The sequence below is a fragment of the Monopterus albus genome, unplaced genomic scaffold (genome assembly GCF_001952655.1).
Source record: "Monopterus albus unplaced genomic scaffold, M_albus_1.0 scaffold4.1, whole genome shotgun sequence".
Classification (NCBI taxonomy): Eukaryota; Metazoa; Chordata; class Actinopteri; order Synbranchiformes; family Synbranchidae; genus Monopterus; species Monopterus albus.
Genome location: NW_018127884.1, coordinates 5,106,499 through 5,124,833, shown reverse-complemented (window position 1 = coordinate 5,124,833; position 18,335 = coordinate 5,106,499). Strand labels below are relative to the sequence as shown.

Below are 18,335 nucleotides of genomic sequence, written 5' to 3'. Positions count from 1 at the left end.
GCCTGGAGTTTGCTAAAAAACACCTGAAGGACTCCAAGATGGTGAGAAATAAGATTCTCTGGTCTGATGAGACCAAGATAGAACTTTTTGGCCTTAATTCTAAGTGGTATGTGTGGAGAAAACCAGGCACTGCTCATCACCTGTCCAATACAGTCCCAACGGTGAAGCATGGTGGTGGCAGCATCATGCTATGGGGGTGTTTTTCAGCTGCAGGGACAGGACGACTGGTTGCAATCGAGGGAAGGATGAATGCGGCCAAGTACTGGGATATCCTGGACGAAAACCTTCTCCAGAGTGCTCAGGACCTCAGACTGGGCCGAAGGTTAACCTTCCAACAAGACAATGACCCTAAGCACGCAGCTAAAATAACGAAGGAGTGGCTTCACAACAACTCCGTGACTGTTCTTGAATGGACCAGCCAGAGCCCTGACTTAAACCCAATTGAGCATCTCTGGAGAGACCTGAAAATGGCTGTCCACCAACGTTTACCATCCAACCTGACAGAACTGGAGAGGATCTGCAAGGAGGAATGGCAGAGGATCCCCAAATGCAGGTGTGAAAAACCTGTTGCATCATTCCCAAAAAGACTCATGGCTGTATTAGCTCAAAAGGGTGCTTCTACTAAATACTGAGCAAAGGGTCTGAATACTTATGACCAGAGCCTCCCTGTGCAGCCTTACTCGTTTTATCCATGAAGTTGCCTGATGCTGTATTTATTCTTTGTTATTTTAGAGCTTTGTCATTTAGGAAAATGTTCAGTCTCTTCGTTTCGGTCTCTTCATTAGATTTCATGTAAAGGAACACTTTTGCTAAGAACCCCCCCCCCCAAAGGCCTTTTATCTTAAAACACATCAGAAAAACCCTACAAAGTCCACAGTATTTAAAGAAAATAACTTGCCTTGAGGATGTTAAAAGCTAAGAAATTCTTAGAAAGTATTTGCTAGATATTGCAGGTTGCAATCTGTCTAACAAACTGCATTTAAAATAACTTAAAGCAGCATTAATCAATATAATTTATATATTAATATTGAATCTAATGACTACATGTAATTTGGTTATCAAGGAAACACCCACAGTGATGGACCAGCAGAGGAATATGACCCAACTTTGCAGCTTTTCTGATTTTTTTTTTTTAGCACCTTTTAGCAAAATGTTTTGGATTTATGGGTCACATACTGAATTGCACTGTGCTCAACACCCTTGTTTCCAGCAGCCAAAAGGCTCCAGTTCACCCACTTAACAACTTATAAATGTGATAATATTTAGTCTGCTGCTCTTAGTGGCCAAAAATATTGAAGAACAAAGAAGACAGTGTTGCAGCAAACAGAAAGTCAAACTGCTGTAGGGTGTTTTACAACGGTTCACAGGAGATGCTTGGTGAGATCCTGTTAGTTGTAAGAGTTCAAACACCCCATAATGACAAGGCAAACATTTGTCTCAACAATCTTGTTTCAGTGTGCGAAGCTGACTTTTTACCCAAAGAGAGCTCTCTCAGTGTGGCTTCCCAAATTATTTGATTAATTTTCTGATCGTTTGATCGTGAGTACGTCATTTGCGGAGAGAAATGATAAAATGGCATAAAGACTGGTTGAAGATAATCCTGCTTTACACTGTGATCTCATCAGCCCGGTGTTAATAGATGTCGCATAGGGGGTGCTTTCAAGGGAGAAATCACTGTGCAGGTTTCTATTATTGTGACATCTCTTGAGATGGCATACGTATCTAGTGCCAGCTTCACTTAGCAGGGCAGAGAAGCTAACGGGAGATTTCAGTTTAATAGATAAATGCTGTGAAAGAGCAGTGAAAGCAGGTGCACAGTTTGAAATTGCTACAGAGCTGAGTGAACAAGAGGCAGGGTGTACTAACACAGACTAATTGTATTTCAAATTGGGTCTTTGAGTGCACAGTGGGGAATGGGATTCCTATAAGTGCCCCACTAACGCACCCAAGGATGAGAAAGTTGTCAGATTTGTAGGTCAGGCAGCAGGGGTTGTTAGGCAGACTCGCTCACAGCTCTAGATGTCACAGTGGTTTGATTCTGGGCTATATTTAATGGTGATGGCGTTTTTGAAGTTTCAATTGGTTTCAGCAGTACCCTGTTTCCCCACTTCCCCTTTTCAACTTTCATATCATCGTGCAGATATTCTTCTTTCTTCTTTGGCAGATATTCTCTCAGTGTATGTGGCATCGCCCTTCTGTGTCTGCATTTTGTTAGTTTCCTTGTGCTGTTGTTCTAAAATCTTTAACTGATTTCAAAGTGTTAGAGGGAACTGCAGGTGAGTATCTAAGTCCCATCTGGAGCTTATCACTGCCTGACCCGGTTTTGGTGTGCTACGTTAGCGTTTAGCTCCTCTGGGACCTGTCCCCTCCCCGTGCTGACAAAGGGAAGAAGGCCATATCCAGTACATCCTAGCCCAGCGCAATGTAGCCTGACACAACCTGCGCCTAATGTCACCTAGTTCTGTCTCACACTGCCTGCTTCAAAGAGCTACAGTAAAAGTTGCTTACAGTACAGTTTCTCCCTCCTTCCTCATTGTAGGTCACTTGGTCTTTGTTCCTCCATTTTGGAAAGGGCTTCCGGGGATATTTTGCCCTACAAAAAATAATTATCTTATCTCCCTAATTCCCATTTATTATGCACAGGCTTATTTAAGAAAATGGATTAGATTTCCCCGCTTTTTTGGTGGGTGCACCAGCAAGCAATTTGAACATGACACTCCTCTCCTCTGCTGCAGCGAGGGGGTCCTACACATGGATGAACTGGGGGAGGAGAGAGCACAGTGAGGCTGTCATGTAAGCTGTCTCCTCTGGGGCCACCTCTCGGCGTGCACTGCTTCCTGCCTCAGGTAGAAGCCTCAGAGTCTTTGCTGCTGAGACATCAGGCTGCTCACTCTCCTCTCCTCTCCTCTCCCTCCCACTGTGAAAACAACACTCTCAACACACTGAAATGGAGAAGGTAAGGTGTTTCTTTCAGCATTGTTTCCTGTCTTGATTTTCTTTTCTTCTGACACATCTAGAGACTTAGTTCATCAAGAGATTGTTTATTTTTGTGCAGTAGTTTGTTTGTGTGTTTCTAACATGGATCCTGTCACTGCATCCTTTTCGTTGTTAGGCAATTTGGGGCTTGCATCCTATGTTTGTGTTGAGACATTAGATATTAGAAATACCCTTGACAGGGTTTTAAAACTGGGCTTGGTCCCAAGGTGCTTGTCACTGCTCCTAAATTGGTAGGAGTGATCAACTGCAAAGGATGAATGCCTCCAGATGGAGTAATAAAGTATTACCTGGCTGAAAATGGCTGTACTGTGTGTCATCTTATTAGATTTCTATTGACAGCATTTGTGTTCTTTGGTATACTCATATCTGAAACCAGCTGTAAACACAAGGGACTATCCATCGTGTCTTTGAAAATGAAAGTGGCTTATTTTAACAGATTTTATTTACATACATCATGATGTTTGAATACTTATTGTTCAGAAAAGCATCTAAACATTAACTAATGATACTATAGCACAGGTTTAGTTTTATTTTCATGTGGAGCTCACTTGGCTTCCGAAAGTCTCTGAGCCATTTGTGAGCATGAACAAATAACACGTCTTGGAACTGTGATGTAGCCCAAAGTAACACAGCGACACAAATGTTTCTGACATATGCCGCCTAATCTTTTTATCACATAGTCCTCTGTGTTTGCATGTGTGAAAGAGTATGTGTTCTCTGTATATTTTAAACAGAAGAGGGTTTTTTTTCCCCACTTTTTCAGATCTGCTCAGAGTGCTCGGAGCCGACACTTGCGCAGAGTCTGTGCACACTCTGCAACAAGTGGTTGTGTTACCAGTGCACAGATGTGCATCAGCATCAGAGAGCCCCTGCCACTTCCCAGTACATAGACTTGCAGCAACAGAGGCCCAGTGTCACCCAGTGCTCTGACCTGCACCAGAAAGGCTCTGGCTCTCTGCCACCAATTGGACAAGGCAAGATATTTACATACTTTAAAATGTTGTTGCCTCCACTTTTGAGGCCAGTGTGACAGATTATTAGTGGTGCTACACTGTCTGTGTCTCTCTCTCTGTCATCCAAAAGCCTGTTTGGGCTTCTTTGTTTTCCCTCTGGTGCACTATTTATTTGTTAACCATGTCTCAGTAGGAATTATGGCAATGAATAATGCATGACACTGGCGACAGATGATAATAGTTCCTGGAGAGCCCTGTGTTTTATTACACCTCTCTTTAAAATGTGGCCCAGATTCTGAGGTGCTCACATAATTTTATTTTTGCTAATATTGGTGTGTTGCTATTTAAAGACCCCTTTGTGTGCTTGGCTCTTTGTTGCCAGCTGCTTTTGCAGGTCTGCATTAAACAAGTTGTCAAATCATAATGAGTAGATCCTAGATATTTTTATTGTGATGTGTGAGTACCACTGTTTAGTTTCTGTACTTGTTTGAAAAGCTGTGTGACTGCTATCACAGACAGGATGTGGTCAGTGATGCACAGAAGGTGATGCTCAGCTCTCTACCACAAAGATGTGTGATGATGTGCAGGCAGGAGGGTGGTTGGCTCAGTTGAGTCGGCCAGCAGAGAGCAGTAGGGCTGCGCTCCTTAGCCTTAGCCAACTATTGTTAGGCAGACATTCTGCGGGCCAACTGTTTTTACAGTGACCTATTTAGAAATGCATTAGAGATTGTTTTGAGTTTGTGTATTAATAGTGTGTGTGTGTGTATGGTTGTTGGTGTATCAGAGGCCATTTGGATAGCACTGAAATATTGTTCACTTACAGTACATCTTTGTCACCCAACACAGTTGTTTTTCTATGATAGTGTAGAGAAGGGCCAGCTTTAATCTCTCATGCCAGTATAGCTCAGGTATAACATGTTCTATCTTTGCATAATCTGCCAAAACTGGAATATAAAAACAGTTCTCTGACACACAGACTTCCAGAAGTAACTGCACCTATCTTAAATACAGTCCAGTATAGTACGCAACACATACAATAAATCCCCATAAAGAACAACCTGCTGCTCTGACATTCAAACCACCAGTCAGCAGAAGATGAGACAGTTCGATCTTTTCTTTGCTCTCAGAATTAGATTTTAAAGGTAACTTAACTTTAACTAATATTTTAAGTACTGTAACAATAATTAATAAGGAACGCTCATCAACAAATCACTTAGGCTTGTATGAGATGCTGAATGCCTTTTTGTAGATGTACAATTTGATAACTAAATGCATCAATGCATATTCTAAACAAATATAATTTACTTGCTGCTTTACGTTTTGACAGACTTCACTGTTGTACTTTCTCAGCTTTTGCTTGAATGCTGCACACTGCTGGCCCTCCTTTACTTCTGGGTATGAACTGCTTGTTGAGTGTTGCTAATGTCTTGTGCTCTTTCCCCTCTCCCTCCTCCCCTTGTCTGTCATTTAGGCCCGGGGTCGTATCCTTGTTCCCTCCTCATGTGCCACACTCACAGACAGGAGCCCTTGGAGCTGTTTTGTGAGTCATGTGACCTTCTGTGCTGTAGCAGCTGTCACCTGTCATCCCACAAAAACCACAGGTCAGTCCTCAGATGTGCAGCACAAGGACATTGCAGAGAAGGGCTAACCACAGGTTAAAAACATCCTCTGAACAACAACGCTCTTTGTCACGTTTATCATCTGTATCTGCATACACTACCCTTGGCCTGCCTAATACTTATTATGTATTCATACGCTTTTGTTTTCTGTGATGTTACAGCACAGTAACTGCCTCTAAGGTCAACTGCATAATGTCTTGTCCTCTGGGGAGACAAATTTAATTCTGGTGTTCTGCATTGCCAAAGAATAAATGAGTGAACTTTCTGTCTGGTGGATGCTGTGATGTCTTCTATGTTCAGGGTGGTGCAGATTGGGAAGGCCCTACAGGATCAGCAGTGGCTGTTTGAGAGCCTGATGGTGCAGGTGGAAGAGAGGAGGTCTGCAGTAGAGAACAGTGCTAAACAGATAGAGGACAGGTTGGTTTAGACCCACACAAAGTCATAATCATAGTCCCAGGTCTGAACAACTTGTGCCACAAATGGTCAAAAATTCAACAGTGTGAAATACAGCAAGCAAATGCACAAGTTAATGTCCGAAATGTTGCTCTCTTCTTCTGCTTGTGGGATTTTTCTGCCAGGACTGAGAGATTTATTTTCTTTTTTTCTGTCTTAGCAGACTTCATGGAGTAAAGATTGCACACAGGAAGGCAGAGAACCAGATTAAAATGGCAAAGATGATTATGATGAACGAGCTTAACAAACGAGCTAACCTATTAATAGAGCAACTGGAGGTAATTACTTTCTCTTTCTTTCTTCCCTTCTTATCATTCAGCCAGCCGTGAATTTACATGCAAAGAATCTGTCAGTGCTGTGATGTAATCAGTTCTGAAAGCAAGCAAATGAGAGGCCATAATAATCTGTCTAAGCTGCTTAAATCAACAGTTCAGAAGCTACATCTGTCAAAAAAGAGTCGTCGATTTAGCCTGAAGTCCAGTCATCATGGTCTCTGTGGGCCAGTGATTACACATAACTGCATGCATTTTTATGGGTGTCTTCACAGAAAATCTCAGCGGACTTCCAGAAGCGTCTGGAGAACCAGCTGCAGAGGGCAATTGAGACATGTGGTCAGCTGGACCACGTTCAGAAGTTCATCACCTGGGCTACAACCCATCACTGCAAAGGCCCAGTGCTTTTCAGCAGGGCTCTGGTATGCTGACAATCCAGATACATCTACTGTCTTACTGTAATACACACATACACACAGTCCTAAAAGGAAGTAGCTTGATTCTTTGGAAACATAAACCCCCTCACATTTATACCCAAAGAGGAATTCTACCAATTAAACACATAGGCTAGTTTACTACACTCAAAAAAATAAATTATTTTAAAAAAAAAGCTCACTGGATGAACTTAATTTAATTGTGAGCAGGATCTCCATCCAGTAAATATACAGTATGTAGCCCTAACTCAAATTAAGTTGTACTTAATTTGATTTGAGTGTAGTCATGGGGAGAACTATTCAGTCATTGAAAGCAGTTATACAGTGTGTTTTCTGGAGTTAATTACTGACATTACATAAACAGAAAGCCTGTGGTTTGAACTGGGAGTGGGGCATTTGGAAGATCCGTGTATTTACCAGGCAGGGACTTGATAGGAGGTGTAGGGCGTAGTGTTGCTTGACTGTACTATAGCTTGACTAATAAAAGGGATTACCAAAACAAAACAGCAACAGCAAAAAAGCACATTTGGATGCGCTGCTGGCCTAATGGTTAACTTTACATGTCATACCACTCTCTCTTGTGATGTTTCTTGTCTGTACACTGAATATTGAATAAAGGCAAACTCTTAAAAAAAAGTTACATTCAGTGTTCACAAGGCATTTTTCTTTGTTTTATGTAGTTACTGTCTTTCAGGGTAATTCAGTTCAATACTAATTATATTAATGATATTTTTTAGTGTAGGCAATAACGTGCTTTAGTTCTCTGAAACACAGTGTAGGGTATTTGTGTTACTGACATTTGATTTCCAGCAGCTAATGTTTCAAAGCAAAGCCATACAGTAATTACTGTCCTTTCATCATTATCTACTGGTGTCTTTTAAGCACACTTTTACTTTATTTAATTTTATTCTGGAAATCAATAAAGGCGGTGGTGCAAATGCTGTTATTGATATATGGAACATATATTATTCCTGCAGATTTCCCTGCAGATGCAGCAACTGCTTGAGCTGTCACTCCGCTCCGACTCTTGGAGCCCTGTCAAGATCAAATTCAACTGGGATGCTAGTTACTGGACAAAGCAGATTTCCTCCTTAGGTAAAATGCTATTGACTATGTTAAAATATTTTCTGGAAATATAAATCAGCTACCTACTCATTCAAAAGAACTTTTAGTAGACACAAAACAAGGCTTTACCATGTACATTTATTTTTATTAATATCAGTATTATTTTTATCATGGCATATGATTCTGTTGTTCTGCAGGTCAGCTGACTGTTGAAGGGGGAACCTGCACTTACCCTCCTCAGGGCTTGACCTGCTCCAGTATTATGGGACCTCAGCCTATCACCTGCTTGGCTCTGCCCCCCGTGTTTCACAGAGGACGAGAGCCAGCCTACGGGTACCAGACCTGCTATGAGCCCCAGATGTGTTGCCTACATGGTATACCCACTCAGCCAGAGCTGCACAGCCTGGACAAAAGTCAGCTAGAAGCCCCATTTTTGAACTCCAGCTGTGTTCAGCCTGCCCTGCATCAGAACCAGCAGCTCCAAAGGTGCTGGGACACAGAGAGCTCTTCGCAGTGCCCTCCGCCTACATCATCTGTCCCAGTCGCAGGATCCATCCAACTCAACTACAGTCGAAGCTCTACATCACGGCCACAAGCTGCTGGCTCCCAGCCCCACTCTAGGTCAAAATCTTATCTTTCTTGTCGCCAGACAGAAGTTCTTCCAGACAGCCAGGCTCAGCTTAGTGGAGACCACAGCAGATCCGGCCACTGTCAGGGGAAGCTGACGACCAGCACAGTTCTGCAGCAGGACGTCAGCCACACAGCTGTGGGCAGAGATGTGATGACTGAGGAGAGTTGGGAGGAGAGATGCAGGGTGAAAGAGACTCGTGGTCAGAGAGCAGCAGCTGAAAGCAGAGAGCTGCTGGATGCTGTGCTGCAGCAGGACAGGAGGGAGCAGAGTCCTGTGCATCAGCAGCAGCTGCTGCAGGTTCCTCCTGCAGCAGAACTGAGAAAAGAGCAACGGAAGGCCAGAGCTGCACTGATGCTCAGAGACCACAGGAATGGCAGGGTGAGCATTAAGTTAACAATACATGTTCACTGATTCTGTATGTAATATATATTCATTATTATTATTATTATTCATTTTTTATTATAAAAAGCATTTAGAAACTAATCCCTCTAATTTGAGTGTTAAAAAGCATGACAACAACAATGCACTGAAACAACAGTAAATTCCACTGGGAATTAAATTATTATAATCAGTAACTGAAACTATAAATACATTTAAGGTTCATTCTTCACTGTGGAAACAGCAGTTGACAAAACAGTAGTAGTTTATTTATGAAATGTCAGGGACAACTGTGCATGTAAATGCAGCCTACATGTATGATTAGCATGTAGTAGCAGATAATATTTGTCCTGCAGGTATATAACTCAGTCTCATCACTTCAAAAGAACAACTAACTGTTCAGGCTGTAATCAACTTCATAATGTTATGAAGTAAACAGTTGTGAACAGTGTGTTTGTTTCTGATCAGCAAGGTGTGTGGTGGGTTTTTGTGCAGCTCAGACTTGTTTTTTTGTTTCACACGTGGTCCTGCAGAGTCTTGATAAGCTCAAACAAAGTTTTAACCCAACTCACAACCGATGACATAGTAAACCACACAGCATTGTTTTTATACACCTCTGAAAAACCACAATGTATCGGTCACAGTCAGGTCTATTTCCCATGAAACACCGATGTTCAAACACTTGCTTAGACAAACACAAAGAACAAAAGACAAAGGCTACAGAGTCATGAAGTGACTTTTAATTCATGCCAAAAGCCAAAAGGAAAATGAAGAACCTGCATATTTCTAGAATATTTATAAAATGTTGAAATTTGAGGGAATGTAGAATTTAAGGAAGTGTTCAGTTTTAATTAATATCTATAAATAAAATGAAACTAAAAGCAGTACTGTTTATTTTAATGCCAGAATGATCACTTCTCGCAGTTGACAGCTAGCCTGCAAACAGATGGTGCAACAGAAGCCCACTTCTGCTTTTATAAAGAAAGGATGATGGGAAGGCAAAGAGCAGCGCTGACAATTAAAGCTGAACTGTTATAGCAGTGCATTCTGAAATCCAACACAGCACTGTTTGTCATAATCACACTTGATGCCAGAGGGTTGAACAGCCATATAATCACCTCTTTAAAAATTCTCAAGATGCATGATTACAAGAACAAATGCGCAATATTTTAATACTTTCTAGTCACAGCATCTGAAAACGGCATGAAACCACTTGGGCGTAGTCATTTATGTACTTAACCTGTCATTAATGAGTCACTAAGGGAATAGGGAGTGCTGCCATTTTGAATCCAGCTCTGGTTTAGACTCTGAGATAAATTCCTGCACGCCCCATCATTCCAGTGAGAAGGATTATAGTCTATTTTCCTCCACAGTCTGAATCCTGCATACCTCTCCCAAGGGGCATGGATCAGGTAAGTGTTTTAATTGCATGATACTTAGGAAAATGTGCTTGGTGTCAGCCTGGCCTGAATATGTATGATGGTGCACTAGAAGAAGAAAAAAGAGCAAAGAGGAATAGGGATGTGTTAAAAAAGGGTGTTAAATGATTTGTCAGCCCTCCTGCTTACATTAGGTGGAAACACAGCAGAGGCGTTTAAAGAAGCTTTTCAGGAGACTTGCATTAACCTAGGAAAACAGAGAGTGTGGTAGTAAGTGATTTGCAGTTCTGGCTTAATCAAAGGGCCACACTGAACCCCTGATGTTGAATTTACATATGATAATTGGTGTTGTAACCAAACCTTTCATTCTCTGCACAATGAGAGTAATATATGCAGCGGTGTGGGCCCTTCTCCATGTTTGCTGAGTTGTTTTGAACGAGCCCCAGAATGCGCTCTGAGTGATGTTTTTGTTTAGTGTTTTAGTGTGTGCCTACGCATGTGTGTATCCATGCGTTTGTGCCAATGTGACACTCAAGGTTACTTCACACAGATCCCACTCCTTTTCTCTCTTTTCTGTTGTTAATGGCACCAACAGGTGCATCTGTGCATGTGATACAGCTTTGACACCCTGCTCACTTTTGTATGTTTGTGTTTCTGACAGAGATCCACATCCCTGGAGGTGTCAGTGACAGCCCACGACTGTGTGTCTGATGTGCAGAGCAGCAGGCTTAACCCTAGTTCAGTGTGCACGAGGAGGAAGAGACGCTCCCAGAGCATCCCAGCAGAACTGGCGGCTCCATCCACCAGCCCTTACACTGAAAGGCCCACCGGATGCACTCACAGCCCAGAGGCAGGTGCTGCAAATAAGGTAACCCTGCTCATGAATGTAATCACACACAGGGAGGAACCAAGGCTCTGCTGACAGATAGAATCACAGTTTAGATGTGCACTTTCCATGTGTGAGTTCTAGCATTGCAAAGAAATGGCAATGACAGTACTGTTGTATTTTCTCCATCATTGTATGTCATTTATCTTTAAAGCCCTATTTAATAAGTTGCCTGAATGTATGACATCATCAAAGTACCAGACCCTTTCACATTATTATCTTGTTCTGAAACGCTTTTTTTGCTAATACAGAAGTAGGAAAGATGTCCTTCTGTTACTATGCCCTGCAAAAACGGAATAGTGTGCAGAAAAACAAAACTGGCTGCTCTCAACTTAAACTGCTTTTTATTGAACTTTACAGTGTAAATGTGAGTGTAACAGGTGATCTGGATACCGTGTTTTTAATACAGTTTTATTTATGTTGATTTTATGTGTATATTTTATTGTTTGTGGCTTGTGTTATTGGATTTTTAATACTGATTTAATTTGATCCATGTGTATATACACATATCTATTACTGCTTTGATGGTGTTAATTGTATGTCAGGGCAGCACTGAAAATGAGAGATCGCTCTCAACTGGTTTTTCCGTGATTGAATAACGGTTGATGATGATGATGATGAGTTAGCAACAGTTGGGGCTGAAAGCTACAAGTTTGTAAATGAACATAAATTTGGGGATGTGAAGTTAGAAACAAGAGCTCACCAGATCTCTGTAGTCTGCTCCTCATCTCTAGATGATGCTAGCAGCTCCAGGCTACATTAGCTACTGCTAACATAACATACCCAAAGTCTCTGACCAAACTGCCAGCAGTCAAGTTGCATTATGGGTGATGTAGGCACCAGGTACTGACTAGGAAAAAGAGCGCATTAAAGAAAAAGACAATATCTCTGGTTCTGCTGTGTTGATTTTACTAATTTTTTTAAACTTTCCATCATGGAAATCTAGAAGCTTTGGAAATGATTAAAAACATTTGGTAGGGTGGTTCTGCCCAGAGAGACCCTAATAGCCAGGTCTTTCAACCAACTTTGTCAGTGTTCAGTTTAATCATCAGCCGAATGTTTGCATGGCTACAAAATCTTTTCTAAGTCATTGTTTGGAAAAGAATTGTTATCAATTACATAGCATACTAATAAAGTTGTTTTCCTTTGTAGTAGATGTTTTTCTAGAGAGGCTACATTTTCATGTTGCTTGTTTTGTTCTCAGTATGCCATTATGGATCCCAGACAGAGGAGATCTTCAGATGGGGTGCTTTATGTGGTCAAGGAAACCTCGTCTGAGACAACCCCCTCCAGAGGCCACCGAGCTCCTCTGCTGCCTTATAAGACAGAACCAGGTGCTGGATGGAAAATACTACTTTGCCCCAGGATTGTTTTTTATATCCTCAAATAAAGAAAATACAAGACTGTGGTTATGTGCTCATCATCTTTCCTTTTTTTTTTTTCTTTCAGATCATCCGTTTACTTATGCAAATGAAGAGACTTGCAGGGTGAACAGTGACAACAGGTGTGTAATTGCTTTTAAGTCAAATGTGTGTGCACAATTAAACAAAATACTGTATAGTATAGATTTCTTCATCAATCCTTTACTTGCTTCTTAAGTAACAGTGATGGTCAGAAGGACTCAGCAAGACCCAGGGTCCCAATGATTTGCTTAGAGCGCCTCAAAATACTCGTGTCTCAACTCCCCCCACACGAACGTCGGCAGAGTGACCCTTTACCTGCCAGCACAACAGAGATGACCGAAAATCTCCCACAGCAGACAACCTGGCATGATGCAGTACCTAAAGTATGTCTCATTTCTTGTCATACAATAGAGGAAAGGTGATCCTGGAAAATTACAGAACATTTTCAAAATAAAAATTGTTAAATTTTTTTATGTTATTAACAACTTTTGTTCACACGGTTATCATCATTCTTTTGGATTATTATCTTTACACTTTGCTTTTTGCTTGAAATAAACAAATCACATACCAAATGTTAATTGAATGAGCTTTAGGTAGATTTTGTTACCTCTGGACAGAGCCAGAGCTTTGTTTCCAGTCTTTATGCTAAGTGAAGCCAACCAGCTGCTGGCTTGTAGCTTCATTCATGTGCAGATAGGAAAGTGGCTTTTAATTGCTGATGGTTCTCCACTCCTCTCCTTTGTTGTAAACATAGGGGAAAGGCTCTGAGACCAGGAGGACCAACCGTGCACTCACAGCACCACCATGTGCAGAGCAACAAACGTGTAATCAGTCAGTCAGACGCTCAACCAACAGTGAGTTTGACAACCAAGGAAGACTTAGCTCTCATAAAGCATCCATACAGCCTTCCACTGATCCTACATTTGTGCTGCAAAGTTACTCTGCAGTGGAACTGGATTCAGATCCAGGGTCTGTCTCAGAACATGCAGTTGTTTCTCAGGCTAATCCAGAGCCACAGTCAGTCTCATATGCATCACCAGATTCTGACCAAAATGCAGAGTCTTCATTTGAGAATTCAGTGACTGCAGTACAGGATCTCTGCAGTCAAACTAATATTGTGGGGGATTCAGAGCCAAGTCTTGATTCTGAGGCAGACCCAGAGTCAGATGCAGGAGCAGGATCAGGGGACGCCCAAGGGCTGGATGCTGATGCAGAATCAGGCGATGCTGAAACAGAGTCCGACATCCAGCTGATATATGATCCCAGTTTTCCAGCTGACACAGATTCTGAAGTTGTATCTGATCAGACTCCAGACTCTCAAGGCTCTGTGGAGTCTGAGCTTGACATTGAATCTGAACCTGAACTGACAACTGACGAACCACAACCGCTTTGCTCTGACCTGGAAGAGGAGACCCACACTGGACCTTGTCAGAGGCAGCTTCTGATTGCAAACCCTGTAACTCAGAGGGGGACAGAGGAAGTACAGCCTGAACAGGACAATGCTGAGATGGAAAATGAAGACTTCTGTGCTGTGTGTCTGATTGGAGGGGACCTGCTGTGCTGTGACCACTGTCCAAAAGTCTATCATCTGTCTTGCCATATCCCATCTCTGCTAAGCTTCCCCTCGTAAGCTTCCTATGTTGTAACCTGGATTTATATATTCAGCATTATCCTCTCATCTGCTATCAAACTGTTTATTTTATTTATTTATCTGTTATCATTAACCCAGTGCTGCTTCTTATCCTGTTCAGAGGTGACTGGGTGTGCAGCCTCTGCAGAGATGTTGTACAGCCAGAGGCTGAGTATGACTGTGAGAATGAGAGAACATCTGGAGAACACACATCTGCACATGGACTGTCTGCATGTGACCAGAGAGTAGGTCATTTCATTAGCTGCATTATTAATAAATATAGCCAGTGGTTTGGGACATGTTTGCTGTTTTCTGTGACTGTGCTCTTTTTCCTGCATTTATAACAATTTTCTTTACATGTTTGGTTGGCTGTTTGTAGAAATGTGAGCAGCTGACTCTTCTGATCCTCAGCAACATCCTTAGCACTCCCTTCCATGAACCTGTCAGTCCACTTGTAAGTGATCACCTTTTTCTTACAGTCCAGTTACAGTAAAGGTCAACTCATCTTTACAGTCTTGTTCTAATTTTCATTATATTTGCACCAAAATGTAGTGCATTTACACAGAAAGTGTTTTTAACTCACCAGACATTGAATACTGTGCCTGAACACCTCCTGTGTAGACAGTGGTGCCTGCAGGATTATATTTCATAGTATGCACAAGAGCTGCCTACGGCAGCTTGTTTTAATGGGAAACTTTTCTCATTATAACAAGATACTTTCATGTAAGAACATAGTTTTCACGTTATTATGACATATTGTTGTCTATTTTGTCATTATAACACCATACTGTATTTCTCATAATAACGTGAAGCCTGCACAGTTTGTGCACTGACTTTGAGCAGCACCTCCACAGCTCATTCAGTTCAGCAGCCTATCTCTCACCATCTTCATGTTGGTGGTTTCTTCTGTTAAATAAACTCCTCACGTATTAAATGTGAAACTATATTTCTCTCTCATACAATGACCACCAGATGCAGTAGCGTAAGCAAAATCATTAAAAGAAAGTATGTGTGGTGCATACAGGACTACAGCTGCAGGTGCCACTGTGTGTAGAAACACAAAGCACTGGAGCTGCTGCTGCTTCTCTGCTAATGTGCTGCTCATGCTGCACAATCTGTGCAGACATGGGCAAAGATTCTGTTCAAAGCACAGGTGGAAGCATATTTGTCACAGTGATACATAATGCAATATATGGAGGAGTTTTAAGGTAGTGACATTGGCATGAGTATGAGGAAACTAAAGTGACTGGGTGGATCTTTCATGTAGGCTCGCCATTACTACCAGATCATCAAGAAACCAATGGACCTGTCTGTGATCAGGGCCAAACTCAGCAAGAGGAATACTCAAAACTATACCTCACCGGATCAGTTTGTTGCTGATGTCTATCTCATGTTCCGCAACTGTGCAAAGTTCAATTATGTAAGTTAAAGACTAATATACTGTATGTGTATATTCTATGTATGATGTATCTCATAATCACAATTGAGTACTTCACTAGCATTTAGCTGAATGTACTCACTCTTTCACTCTCTGACCGCAGCCTGACTCTGAGGTGGCCCAAGCAGGTCGCAGCCTCGAGGCGTTCTTCACCTCCAAGCTGAAAGAAGTTTTCCCAGAAAGAGTTTTCCCTGCGGCTGAGGCGGACTCTGACAGCGATGAGTATGATGAGGCCTACAGGACCACTGGTGGTTGTTTCCCCTGGCCAGAGAGGAGGGAGCAGTGCCATAGGAAGAGGAAGAGGAGACAGTCTCTCAAGTCAAGGAGACATAATTTCTAACCAAGGTGAATAAAGTGCAACCATGGACACAAAGATGATGTATTTGGGTGTAATTACACAATTTTTATTTAGCAGCCTGTGTGGCTGCATCAGTTTCCATTCTCTCATCTGAACATAGCCCTATGTGGGGTTTGCAATAACATCACAGTGCTGCCATCTGATGGCAGCTGAACATATTGAAACAATATTTGAAATATCCATCCATTCATCCATTGTCTATACTGCTTATTCCTGAATAGGGTCACTGGGAGGCTGGAGCCAATCCCAGCTGACATCGGGCGGGAGGCGGGGTACACCCTGGACAGATCCCCAGTTTATCACAGGTCGGACATGTAGATAAAACAACCACACACACCCGCCATCACTCCAAGGGGCAGCTTAGAGTCTCCAGTCAACCTAAGCTGCATGTCTCTGGACTGTGGGAGGAAGCTGGAGTACCCGGAGAAAACCCATGCAGGCACAGGGAGAACATGCAAACTCCGCACAGAAAGGCACTATGCTTGAACCCGGAACCTTCCTGCTGTGAGGTGACAGTGCTAACCACTGTTCTACTGCGCCGCCCATATTTCAGATATTTGAAGCACAAAGCAAGACAATTATTATCCCTGCACAGAATCAGAGGAACAATGTAAAATCTAAGTAAGAAAATCTTTCGGTCACCTAGCGTATGCTATCCTACACACCAGAACCCTGCCTCTTGTTTGTTTGTTGAGTTGCTTTTGCAGCCTTAAAACAAGTTACAGTACAGTAGTGAGTTGATGCTATTATTATGCTATGCTAATTATTTACTGTTATTTACTTTAGTCCTCCTAAACTCACAGACCTGACTGGACAAATGTTATTGTAAAAAGAGGATGCTGTAGTTGGAAATGTTTAATCTCACTTTGCATCTTTATTAAGTGGTCTCTGTACTTTTTTAGGTCAACATAGCTCTGATTATACATAGTGCTTTGAAACTTTGATATTAGTACATTTTACAAGTATGGTAATACTTTTTATCATATTCCTAAATGGTCAGCATATTTACACAGTACATGTGGAGTTTCATAGAATTTTATTTTACTACATTTGTTATTTTAGTTACTAAATAGCTGCAGGCAATTATCATGTTTGATTGTTGATATAATTCTGTGTCTGAGTATATTTTTTTTTAAATGCAGCACTGAATCCTTTTGACCAGAGGGTACAGTATGTGAGCGACTGAGGGCACTGTAACCACTTTTAGAACTTAACAAGGCATGCATAGTCAAGTTCAAACTGTCCATGAAAACTTTAAATTTACATTTAACCACAGGGTAAATTAAGTTTCTCCATCTGTGGTTCAGCAAAAAAGTTGTACTTTTCTACTATCAAAACATCTTGGCTTAATAGGAGTGTAAGGTATTGAGATCATTCAGTTTTGAGTATTAAAAAAATGTCCCTGCTATTTGTAAAGCCACACTGTTGAGCGGAAATGTCATTTTACACTAGGCTACCTGTTGCTATACAGCATTTCCTGTTTTTAAATCCGCTATACTTGCTTCCTGCAGCTTCAGATAGACTTTACTTATCTTTATCAGCAATTACTGCACAAATATTTTGTATGTACATCACTTGATCACTGTCAAGAGTAGAGCATACAGTATATATAATGTTACTTCCTTTGAAATCAATAGATGTAATATTTCCTATTGTATGAGGGAAAACTGATAAACTGTTATTACTGCTTCAAAATAATTTTATTTTACTGTAACAGTCATATTAACATATCAATAAAATGCCTTCAAGAGAACAAATGTCTTATTTTTAATCTGCCATTATTACTTATTATCTGTTACAGAAGTCAGACAAATATGCTTATTATTATACCGTAAGGATCTGTGGAGGAAGCTCTGTGAAGATTTTGTAGCAAACTAATCAACACGGCATGAGTAGCATGCATAAGCTGTTTTTAAATGATGGTAAGTGATCAGATAAATAAATACAGCTGTCCTGCTAATTTAAGAATATGTTTTCTTTGAAGGAAGATGACAAAGTCGGATGCAGCAGCAAGCTAAATATAGTTCGAGCAGCACTGTACCAAGGAAAATGTTTTAGCAGAACTTTTATGGCTACTGTAACTGTACAGTGCACTACTGAAGAGTTAAAGCGAGTCCTTCACAAAAACCCCTGAACCACATTTTCTTGATTGTCAGCACATATAGTTAACATTTTTTGGAATACAACTGAAGATTGTATTAACAACTATGTCACAGAGGAGTCCCATGTATGTGTGCTCCATGTTGCTTTGATATTCTTTCTTTAGATAGCAGTAAGAATCCTGGAGGAGCTGAAGGTGGGAGGAGGAGACTGAGGGACATTTATACCCCATCTGTGGCCTTTCAGAATGGCTGACTGTAACCATAAAGGAACCTAAATCTTAATCATCTGCCAACCACCATGACTGTCAGAGCTTTGGCATGGGAGCAACCAGCCTGG

At 41.5% G+C, this 18,335-nt stretch overlaps 1 protein-coding gene across 5 annotated transcripts in view; it reads left to right on the top strand.

Annotated features, from left to right (window-relative positions):
* trim66 (tripartite motif containing 66) overlaps positions 1 to 16,331 on the top strand; it is a 17,897-nt gene extending 1,566 nt beyond the window's left edge. For 2 of the 5 annotated variants that reach the window (XM_020609742.1, XM_020609750.1), the window contains exons 2-20: positions 2,736 to 2,956; positions 3,761 to 3,971; positions 5,422 to 5,551; positions 5,870 to 5,986; positions 6,183 to 6,300; positions 6,570 to 6,716; positions 7,706 to 7,823; positions 7,991 to 8,802; positions 10,176 to 10,214; positions 10,843 to 11,049; positions 12,272 to 12,401; positions 12,517 to 12,571; positions 12,667 to 12,853; positions 13,225 to 14,096; positions 14,222 to 14,345; positions 14,480 to 14,554; positions 15,368 to 15,520; positions 15,642 to 15,883; positions 16,118 to 16,331. In XM_020609742.1, coding sequence (XP_020465398.1) covers positions 2,948 to 2,956; positions 3,761 to 3,971; positions 5,422 to 5,551; positions 5,870 to 5,986; positions 6,183 to 6,300; positions 6,570 to 6,716; positions 7,706 to 7,823; positions 7,991 to 8,802; positions 10,176 to 10,214; positions 10,843 to 11,049; positions 12,272 to 12,401; positions 12,517 to 12,571; positions 12,667 to 12,853; positions 13,225 to 14,096; positions 14,222 to 14,345; positions 14,480 to 14,554; positions 15,368 to 15,520; positions 15,642 to 15,878 — 3,741 coding nt within the window. In that variant the 5' untranslated portion in view covers positions 2,736 to 2,947 and the 3' untranslated portion in view covers positions 15,879 to 15,883; positions 16,118 to 16,331. The remainder of the gene's footprint in view (positions 1 to 2,735; positions 2,957 to 3,760; positions 3,972 to 5,421; positions 5,552 to 5,869; positions 5,987 to 6,182; positions 6,301 to 6,569; positions 6,717 to 7,705; positions 7,824 to 7,990; positions 8,803 to 10,175; positions 10,215 to 10,842; positions 11,050 to 12,271; positions 12,402 to 12,516; positions 12,572 to 12,666; positions 12,854 to 13,224; positions 14,097 to 14,221; positions 14,346 to 14,479; positions 14,555 to 15,367; positions 15,521 to 15,641; positions 15,884 to 16,117) is intronic. The other 3 variants (XM_020609758.1, XM_020609765.1, XM_020609774.1) reach the window with 3 other exon arrangements.
* The last annotated feature ends 2,004 nt before the right edge of the window (positions 16,332 to 18,335 follow it).